Source organism: Chaetodon auriga, chromosome 19, assembly GCF_051107435.1.
Source record: "Chaetodon auriga isolate fChaAug3 chromosome 19, fChaAug3.hap1, whole genome shotgun sequence".
Taxonomy (NCBI): Eukaryota; Metazoa; Chordata; class Actinopteri; order Chaetodontiformes; family Chaetodontidae; genus Chaetodon; species Chaetodon auriga.
This window is the reverse complement of record NC_135092.1, coordinates 20,964,895-20,975,839: the sequence shown is the minus strand read 5'-3', so window position 1 is coordinate 20,975,839 and position 10,945 is coordinate 20,964,895. Positions and strand designations below refer to the sequence as shown.

The 10,945-nt window shown below is 48.0% G+C and overlaps 1 protein-coding gene across 2 annotated transcripts in view; it reads left to right on the top strand.

Annotated features, from left to right (window-relative positions):
* The first annotated feature begins 76 nt into the window (after positions 1-76).
* The window catches only part of ttc28 (tetratricopeptide repeat domain 28), a 92,346-nt gene continuing 81,477 nt past the window's right edge, over positions 77-10,945 (top strand). For both annotated transcript variants that reach the window (XM_076758634.1, XM_076758632.1), the window contains exons 1-2: positions 77-342; positions 7,593-7,955. In XM_076758634.1, the coding sequence (XP_076614749.1) occupies positions 313-342; positions 7,593-7,955 (393 nt within the window). In that variant the 5' untranslated portion in view covers positions 77-312. The remainder of the gene's footprint in view (positions 343-7,592; positions 7,956-10,945) is intronic.

The window sequence follows — 10,945 nt, the reverse complement described above, 5'->3', positions numbered from 1 at the left end:
TTGCTGAAGGCTGCAGCCATGGAGCCGACCGGATCCCCGCCTCTCACCGGACAAAAATTCCGCTATGGGGAGAAGATCGGCTGTGGGAACATGGCGCAGTTCCTCCGGATTAACTTTTCCCAGGACAAACTTTGGAGGACCGCGACATAGCGCACAGCTCCCCGCATTTTACCGATAAGCTAAAGCGCGGCGGACCGCGGACAGAAGCAGCACCGCGGGGCTCGACCCGCTTCGGATGGTGTGTTTTCCCGACCTGCCTCACCGCTGCTGTGGGATGAAAGTTTGGAGCTGCCGGATTTAGCAGAGAGCAGGATGGAAAAGCAAAGAACCAGGAAAGAAAAGGTAAGGCTGGAATGGAAACACTGGAAGATGGTTTATTTCGTGGTTTCACCATTAAATGGCTGCGGGTTCGGGTCTGGGTGGATCCGCTGGAGGCTGGAACAGAAAGAAACGTCGTTTGTACAGAAAGTGACAGTTTGAACGGACAAATTCAGCCGTGAAGGAGTAGTACAAGTACCACAGTGTAGAAGTACTCTGCCGCAAGTCAAAGTACAAAAGAAGTAGAATCAAAATATTAAGTCCCAAAAGTAAAAGTACTCACTTTGCAGACGAACCCATCATTAACGGACTGATTATAAGTAGTGATGCATTCACGTGTTCATGAGTTCAGTGTTGCAGCTGAGGACTGTGTGATTACTTTTACATATATACTCTACCTGTAATACTCTAAACAGCTGAGTGGATTTAACCTGGTGATCAATAAAGTCTTATTGGTCATATGATTTATTTTTGTATCACTCATCAGAATCTTGAAAGTTACCAAAGCTGTCAAAATAAATGTAGTGAAGGAAAAACTTGAAAATGGCCAAGTAAAGTACAAATACCTCTAAAATGTACTTATGTACTTGGTTACTTTCCACCAGCTGTCATCATGATGAATTACTATCTTGTATTCATACTGAAGCCCCTGCTGAGCGTTTACGCGCATAAAAAAACACTTGTTGTCTCTCTTAATTAATAAATCTGATTGTCTGTCACATGTAAAATCTCTGGAAAAAGGGCTGAATGCCTGAATGAGCCGTCCAGAACCCCAAAATGCTCAGTTTACCATCATACATGGCAAAAATCTGACTCAGAATCAGCTTTATTGTGTCCACACGAAAGAGATTTGACTCTCAGGACAGTTTACAGAGAGACAAAAATAGATGCAGCTGAAAAAGAGCAAGGCTCAACAAAGAGAGGTAAAAATAAACACACAGCTATTATGTACAAGTAGGTGAAGAACTAGAAGTACATATAAATAAATATATGAAAAACAACAACGACCAAGTCAAGTGTTTCTGTTACTGATACAGAAACACACAAACGCATCACGTGAGAGGCAGGAAGCAGAGAATGAGGCTCCATCAATGTGACTGAATGATGAACTTTAACCTTCATCCATCATCGACTAAATCACACCGTGCTACCGGCCTCACCTGCTGTGTGTGTGTGTGTGTGTGTGTGTGTGTGTGTGTGTGTGTGTGTGTGTGTCTTCTATGAGACGGTCTCCTCTGCTTCAGGTACTCAGGCCCTCAGTTTCTATCTCTCTGTGCTGATCTCCAGGAATGTCCTCCCTGTGACCTGGACTCGAACAGGGCAGGGAGGACTGAGACAGGAGACACGGGAAGTGTGTGTGTGTGTGTGTGTGTGTGTGTGTGTGTGTGTGTGTGTGATCTTGGAAGGACTCTGACAGGACATACATGTTGTGTTCCTGTCTTTTTTTCTCCCTGTTCTCTCTGTGTGTGTGTGTGTGTGTGTGTGTGTGTGTGTGTGTGTGTGTGTGTGTGTGTAAACGCTGTTGTTCCTCCAGCTTGAACTCTTTCCTGTGCAAACTCTTGTTCAGATACAAACATTTTAACTATACTTTCACTGCATTTACTCAAGTACACTGAGGTACTTGTACTTTACTTGCTAATTTCCACTTCCTGATACTTTGTACTTCTACTTCACTGCATTTCACATGCAGTTATTATACTTCTTGCTCCACTACACTTATGTGATAGTTAATGTCCAGATTAGAATTACAAAATATAATCAACTAACAAATTATGACTTTATTGATTCCGATGGAGAAATTCAAAAACTACCAACCAGAATATAAAACCATGAAAATTAACCAGCTGCAACATTAATGTGATGAACACTTTAATGCATCAATAACTGTCATAATAATAATAATAATAATCCACATTAGTCTGAAATGTGCTTTTCTGCAAAATTAGTACATTTACTTGCAGTACTTCAAGTATATTTTGATGCTAATACTTTCCTACCTTTACTTGAAATTGTAACAGTACTTGTACACTGATCTGAGTACTTCCTCCAGCGCTGCACACGTCAGCAGCGACACCTCTCATGAAATGTCAGTGGAAATGTCTCTGACTGACTCAGTGCTGCTGACAGCTTGTTTTGCATGTGTGTTTCTGCACGTGTGTGTGTGTGAGTATGTGTGTGTGTGTGTGCATGTAGCTGCTCCACACAGCAGAGCGGCGGCCCCTTTAATCAGCTGTTTTAGGAACGACACGTGATGCAACAGATGACGTCCTGATGAGGCAGATAACATAACACCATGAGACTTTTTACAGTTCACAGTCCACATCAGTGCAATAACATCTGAAGGACTGAACGGAACATTTTTCAGTTACAATATCAAAAAAGTCAGAAACCCACCACAAGCCCAACAGTCTAAACCTCAAAGTCAATATTTTCAGTTTGAAACGATATAAACTGCAGAAAAAGAGCAAATCCACGAAGCTGGAAGCAGCAAACCAGCAGTCGGTTTACGAGAAATGTTTCAGATCAATATTCTGCTCGGCATGTTTATTTATGGACGCATGAATGTGAACGTTTTCCACTGCGTGAGAGCAGAGGTGCTTTAAAGCAGCTTTAATGGATGTTTTTATATGAGTCCAATGACTGCTTGTGTGTGAGGCATTTAGTGAATTATCGCCGCACTCTGCAGCTGCTCGCTGATGTTTACGGTGTCTTTCAGCTCATTGTTTTGGTTCTACAGCCAGAAACTTGACTGTCTTTGTGTCCCACAGCAGCAGCAGCAGCAGGCAGACACAGACGCAGCGTTTAGCAGCTGAGGAGATATTTCACTCAGGAGTTAATGGAGACCAAGAGCGGAGCTGAAAGAGAGTGAAAAACGGACTTTCAGGAATCCAAATGAAAGCTAATGCTGCTCCATCAATGAAAAGTGTTTACACAGTATCTGATGTGAGCGATCGCCGTGGAGGGCGCGGTGGAAAGCCGGCCGTGGCGGGGGGGGGGGGGGCGTGGTGGTGTCTGAATACAGGAACAATGGCCATTTTCACACAGTCTCTCCTGGAAGACATTCATAGTGTTTAGTGTGACAGAAATAGTTGACTGTAAAGAAAGAACAAAGAGACGAGGTCGAGGCCTGCTAACGCTCTCACCTCCACACAGCTGGCCAATCACAGCGCGAAGCGGGGCCAATGTGGGATCGTCGAGGTTTTGGAAATTGCAGGAATGCTCAGACAAACTGTGACGGCGGAGAGGAGGGGTCTGAAGTTCACCTCAGCGACGTGAAGTGTGAAAATTCAGCATGCGAGCGTGTTCTTGTTTCTGTCGCACATTTAAAGCAACGGCGTCAAAGATTTCCGTTTGGTTCTCTTTGGCGCCACCTCAGGTGTGAAGCGGTAACTGCAGGCGTGTTTTTGGACCTCCCACAGATCAAACCACTCTGTGTGAGGTTTTTTGGACTTGCGCTTGATTTTGAAGTTTCGTTGTCTGTAATCATCGACCGTTTCTTTCTTTTTTCGGCTGAAGGAACCGAAAAAACAGTTGAAGAGCGAGTCTGTTGCGTTGGCTCTGTCCTCTCTGGCGGACCAACCGCTGCTGAGTGACCGTGCGCCGCTCTTGATTTTTCCCGGTAATGTCGCAGACGCCCGTTCATTGCACTGCACATGGACGAGCTTTCATCGGTGGCCTTCATCACCGTTGTGTTACCTCATTCTGTGACAGATGGAGCCTAAACAGACATTTATTTACACAAAAATCTTGATTATGATTTTAAAGTGAACAAAACCTTCCAGGCTGGACGGAGGCCGCTGAGAGATCAGTCAAACACGCGATAGATCAGTTCCAGTTCTGCACACAGAGGCGGAGATCTCAAAAACAATCAGTCGTTTGCTTGGTAAGAAGTTCAAGGCAGTGCGGCAGCAGGTAATCAGTCAGCGAGGCCAAACGAGGCCGCAGGAGCTGGGACCAAGGCTGGAAGCGGGTAGAGCATTATGATCTGGCAGATGATTGGGAAGGAGGGCGGGTGTATATGCAGGGAGATAATGAGGGAATGGGGAACAGGTGTGCTGGTGAGTGAGGCCATCAGGTGACTGGAGGCACCTGGGCAGCTAATGACCAGCAGAGCAGGGCGTTCAGACGCGATAACAGTTTTCCTGCCTCACAGAAACGCCGTCCGCACGCCCAAACAAACCGCTCGAGCAGTTTGTGCACAGGTGCGCCCACACGCCACCGCAGAGCGCTCGCCGTGCCGCCAGACTTCTGTTTAAAAACACGGTAACACAACAGTGTACACAGCCGACGCACTAATGTAAACTGTGTGATTGCAGAAGTCCACACTGAGCTCCTCTCTCGCTCGATTAACTGTATTCTGGTCGGGCTGTAATAGGCTTAGAGATTTACGTCTTAGTTCCACACATGATGTGTGGCCTGCTGTGTTTATTTCAGCAAACAACGCCCTGGAAACCCGTCCGGCCTCAGCTTTATATCACAGTTATTGTACTTAAAGCGGCGTTTCGTAACAGCGTGCTGCAGTCATGGAGCGTGATGGCAGCGTGAACAGCGGGCGCCGTCAGAGGAGTTTCACCGTGTGATGCTGCTCAGGGCGCCGAGGTCACGTCCTTCATGGCTTCTTCTGTCAGTCTGGGATTTTTAGCTGGGATTCGGTGTTTCTTCCCACTGAATTTCATCCCTGGCAGCGTGAAGAAAACAGCGTTCAGTGTCTCATTTTCCTTTATTTAACCAGGTGGAAGTGTTGTTGAGATTAAAGTGTCAGTTTCTGGAGAGAAGAGCATGAAACAGACAGTTAAGATGCAAAAAACGAGCTTCTGAAACTGTCAGAGGAAAGAAAAAACAAGAACTCCAGAAGCAAATAAACACTTAATTTTACGAGCCTTATTAAAGCGAAGTTCTCACAGTAATTTCACCAAGAGTTCAGTTCAGGAGCAGTTTTGCTGTTTCAGAGCTGCAGCTAATGATTATTTTCATTGTCGCTCATCTGCTGATTGTTTTCTCCATAAATCGATGAATTGTTTGGTCCATAAAAAGAAAGAAGTGGTGGAAACGTCCCTCAGCTGTTTGTAAGTGGCCTGTTCTGTTGGACCAAGAGTCCAAAACAAAGATAATCATCTCAAGTGGATAAATGGAAAATCCAAATATTGTAATGATTAAACATATTTGAATGAGTTTTTGTGGTGTTTGGGGGATGGGGGGGGCGGGGGGGCTCGGCGTCTCTGAAGTCCTGGTCCTGGACTCCTCAGCACTCTGTCAGTACCCTCACTAACCTCGAACCGTCCTGATTGTGTTTGATTCCATATTAATCACGTCACCGTCTGTCAGTGGGAGACTTAATTAAAGCTGCCATAAACTAAACAGTGAGCAGAGAATTCGTCGAGGCCTCGGAGCGAATCAGGGCTCCAGAGATGAATCTTGATTTTCGAGGCCAGTGAGCCAAAGTGGAGACGCTCGATGCCAAATGTGTTCCTGCTCCAGAAAACTCTTTTATTTTAGACTCACAGAGCTCAGCTGTGTGCTCAAAGTGCTCCTCCGCTGATTTGTTCTGCACTTTAACCCCTGAAAGAAACCCTTCAGGTGGTGCAGGACTGAATATTAAGCAGCTCTTCGTTAGAAAGCTGCCTGTTGGAGTCATTCGTCAGCTGGGGACAGTCGCTTTTAGCCCATTCTCCTGGACGTCTTCTGGACTTCGCAGGCTGGATCCTCAGGCCTCAGACTGGGAGGTTCCCTCTGTAGTGCGTCTGATTGGGTTTTGACTCACATGATGGTGGACAGACAGGTTTTAATGAGGGCCTGGGAGACGCCGGGGAGCCGTCCTTTCAGGACCAGTTTACTGAAACTGGTAAAGTAGCCTCTTATGAGCAAAAGTCCTCTGGAAGTCCTGTAGGTGGGACAAATATCTGGAAAAATGTTTGTATATCTAAGTTCAGGAACAGAGACTGACTGCTGCTCATCATTGAAGACCTGTGGGTGCATTTTAGCATGTTTTAATCTGTTTACTATTATTATAATGATAATAATTTGTAGCACACATGTGAGTAAACTTAAAGAAGGGTCATCTCTGGTTGGACCCCGGGGACAGTGAGGCGTGAGGGTGGAACCAGGACCGGTGGGGACAGGGTTTTTATTTATTTATCCATCTTGGTTTCATTTGTTTTGTTTGGTTTTCCTTTTCGTCCTTCCTTTCTTTGCTTTAGGTCTGTAGGAGGTCAAAGGTCAGATCCCGTCCAGAACAGCCCCCCATGCTTTCAGGAGGGGGTCTGTTCTGAGTCTGAAGAACCTGACGGGGGGACTTCAGAGTCTTGTAGTCCCATAGCAGTCCAGAGACAGAGCAGCGCTGAAGCGGCTGTGTTTCAGTGTGAAGCAGTTTTACAGTAACTACATGTTCAAAGGTGGTGATTTAAATTCTCTGAGGAGACGAATGAAGGTTGAAAGTATCATCAGAGGAAACTCCAGCAGAGCGTCAGACTTCGGTGTTTCTGCGTCCGTCCACCTGTCCGGCGTTCGCTCACAGGGCTGCTGATGGCCTGCTGTCTCTGCGTTAGCTCCTCTGTGTCTCTGCTGTCCTGAAGTTCTCACTCAAAGCCGTTCGGAGATGCACTCAGGAGTTTTAGGAATCCCTCCAGTCTGCACATTTTAAGCATGTATCTGAACAATTGTGTGTGTGTGTGTGTGTGTGTGTGTGTGTGTGTGTGTGTGTGAGAGAGAGAGAGAGAGAGAGAGAGAGAGAGAGAGATAATGAAGGCCTTGGTGTAAGGCTCTGGTGAAAGGACAAATTTGGAAACACCAGATCAGGGAGGGAGGCAGCGTTTAGCGTTAAAGCTACAGACAACAAACCTCAGCGAGCAGATTTTACAAAGCTTCAGCGGCAGTGACGAAGCCAGTGAGAGGAGCAGGAGCCTCGTCCGTCCGTCTCCCTTTGGGTCTACGAGACGTTTCCACCGAGCACAAAAGACAAGTGCAGGCAGCAGTTTGGTGTCCAGGCTGCCAGAAACTACAGAATCACATCATGCAAATGAGGCTGCTGCAGTTTTGGGTAATAACTTATTGTTTATGACGCGTGACAGCAGCCAAAAGCACGTTTCCTTCTTGTCTTTCTGAACCTTTTGAGTGCAGATGGACGGATGCAGGACGTCCGGTGCAGAGATTGAGATCTGAGTGTGTTTAGAGTTTATTACAGCCCAGCATCGAACAGCAACTGAGCAGAATAATCAGTGTCTGCTCCTCTTCTCCTCCTGTCCTCCCTCCTCCCTCCTCCCCCTTCTGCTCCTCAGTTCTCTCTGTTCGGTTCTCGCTCCACCAGCAGGACCACCAACCCTCCCTCTTCGTCCTCCTCCTCTTCCTCTCCTGTGACCCCTGCAGCCCCAGTGGTGAAGCGGGCGGACCGGCCGCCCTGCTGCGGCGCGCCCGGCCTGAGCAAAGCCGAATTCCTGGAGCGCGTGCGCCGCAGTAACCAGGCCTGCCAGCAGGGGGAGTACGCTCTGGCCGTCGGCCTCTACAGCGAGGCCCTGACCGCCGACCCCCAGAACTGCATCCTGTACAGCAACCGCTCCGCAGCCTATCTCCGACTGGGCCAGTACAGCACGGCGCTGGACGACGCCATCAAAGCACGTCTCATCAACCCCAAATGGCCCAAGGTAAGAGGTTTGACCCCCGGTGACCCCCGCCGCTCCATCACACTCTCCGAGTGAGAGCGCGATGAAGACGCAGCAGCTAAGAGCGGGGAATGGCTTTTATGTGGCAGAAGAGTGGATGCATCCATTAGGTGGATGGTTCGATGGGGGTTGGATGGACGGGTGGATGAGCTCTTCACTTACCCGCCGCTCAGCATCGTGGCAGTAATGGTATATTTATGTATTTATGGAGCAGCGGAAATGCAGCTAATTATAAACCCTTATGATCAATATGCTTCCCGCTTTGGAGACTCAGCCCTGACGTCTTCCTCTAATCGTCAGGAGTTCAGGTACAGGTCAGTGTTTTAAAGTATCCTGATCACCTGTTGCTGGATATGTTCTGCTGTTGGCCCGGTCAGACTTTAATTGGCTGCTCAGAGGAAAAGCGAATCCTCGTTTCCTCCTCCGGATCCTGTCAGGCAGCCTGTTTTGCTGTAGAGTTGGTTGTTCCTGGTGTCCACGTGTTGAGCTGACAGGTGCATTTGAAAGCACACACACACATAACTGAGCATAATGAGACGTCCTGTAAATGTGCTGCCGTCCGGTGTGACGATGGCGATGACGAACAAAGAGACAGACTGTGTGTGATATCGGTGCTTTTCCTCGCTGTGCATCATTAGAGGAAGACAAACAGTGAGGTTCAGACTGAGGGTTGGACAGTATAAAGACAGAAACTGTGAGACAACACAAGTGTCTCACAGCTAAACCTAACGTCCCGTTAGCGACCCAGCTAGCGAGCGTGAAGCGTTTTTTAACTATCACTGAATTAAATGATGAACAAACAGCACACTACAAAGAGACCGAAGTCATTGTGACTGACTGAGCGTGTTTTGTTAGCGTGTAACCGCTAGCTGCGTAGGAACTAGCCCCCTGATTAGCGCCCACGTGAGCAAGCCTGTAGCACCTGCAGAACGAACGTTAGCTTGTGAGGCCGCCGGGGCTCTGTGAAATGAACAAAACTACAATTTTACAACAAAATTAAGGCTGCGTGGTTTGCATTTGGATGAATTTGTATTTTGACGTTGGGAAAAGTTACAACCTTAGTGGGAATTGAAGGCTTTAAAGCTAGCTAGCTCCTCAGCAAGCACTGTGTACGTATCGACTTGAACCCCAGAAAGAGCAGTGATGATTTTCTCTGCAGGCATTTGTAGATAAAGTGTTCAGCTCTTTTGGTGCTCTAGAAGTTGAATTTCACCCTCACGTGCATGAACTTAAAGTGCAGCCTCGCTATCCCAGAATCCTCTTTTCTGATGGAAAATGAATGTGGACGAAGCACCAGTCGCCTCCTGCTCAGCTGTTGCTCAGCAAACATGATATATATCTACATTAAATCACATGTGCTGTGATAGATTTGATCCCTCTTGCCCGTGAGGTGGTGACATTACATGAACCGCCGTCGTGCTCGACGTGGCACATCCAGTGACGTGTGAGTGAGAACGAGCGTTATTAAAATGTGCAGCGTTTTGCATTTCCAGCACATTTAGCAGAGAAGAAACGAGCGGCTGGAAACTGCATCAAGCGCTTGAAGTGGCTCTTTACATCAACCAACAGAGCGAGGAAGTGAAGGCCGGCGAGGGCTCGGGGAGTCTTTTAAAGCCATTCAGAGGGGGAAGCAGGCCGGCAGGAGACTGGGTTTGCCAGGTTACCTCTGTCTGGACAGCTGGGGCCGGGCCAGCTCCACTCCACTTCCCCTCTCTGTGAGAGAGAATGGACGGAAGTGGTGTTTGGGTGTGTGTGTGTGTGTGTGTGTGTGAGCGAGTGTGTGTGTGTGAGCGAGAGAGCTTTGCACGGCTGTTATTTTGTTTTTCCAAACCCTGGCTAGGCCTTGGCCTGAGTTTGGCACTTAAAGACAATAACAGAAGCAGCATTCCTTTGTGTGTGTGTGTGTGTGTGTGTGTGTGTGTGTGTGTGTGTGTGTGTGTGTGTGTGGTTTGTATAGCGCCGGTGTCATAGCAGTGGGCTTGCCGCTGCATTCGCTGTGGGTCAAAGGCAAGGTCACGACTAATGAACTACCAATGAGAGCGAGTCTCTCTGAGAGCGACGTTTACTTCTGCTTGAATTCTCTCTTTCTGCTCTTCAGCCGGTCGGCCTTTTCTTTTCTTCTTCTCCGTTTGCCTCCCACAGTTTGTCCCATCGCCGCCCCCGTCGACTTTTCTGTTGGCACAACAGGCTCGCACACGCGCTCGCTGCGTCTCACGCACACGCAGAAAGGCGCCTCGCTCATGGGAACGGCGGGGTGTAGCCGGTCAGAGGCGGCGTGTGTTTGCGTGTTATCAGGATAACAGCACAGCGCAGAGTAACAAAACTTCTTTGCATTTTAATGCTGTTTCTTGTGCAGCTTTATCTTTTTTTGTGTTGTTGTTGGTGCATTCAGCGCAAAGCCTTGAGAAAGCCTTTTGTTTCTTTGTGATTCAAATGAAGTCACATCACATAAGTGAAACTGCTGCCGGAGCGAAAGCCTTTCTTTTGGCTTGTTTCACAGTTTTCCTCCGACAGACTCGGCTGCTCTGTGTGTGAATGTTTGCTGTCATCCGCACGCTCGCTCTGTGTGTTTCTGTGAAGCCGTTTGGTTCTTTCAAAGAGGCTTTCTCCTCCGCTCAGGTGCGTTTATTCAGATCTTTAAGCTCACGGCGGCCTGGGAAACTTTTGCTTTTGCTTCGTCTTTGCGAATAAAGACGTCAGCGTGGCTCAGAGGAGAGGAGGAGGAGGAGGAGGAGGAGGCTCGGCGGCAGGTCTAAGGCTGCACCGCTGATCTGTTTCAGGATAAGGACGCGTGGACTGTTCTCAGGTCAGCTGAGGTGACGATGCTGCTGAGGGAAGGACAGCTGGGATGGAGTAACTCAAAGCACACCTGGTGGTTCTGCCTCGCAGGTTCGTCCTCCTGTATCCATCATCTGCCCGATTAAGATTAAAGCCTGCAGTTATTGATGGTTTTGGGCACTTTGGGGCTGTGG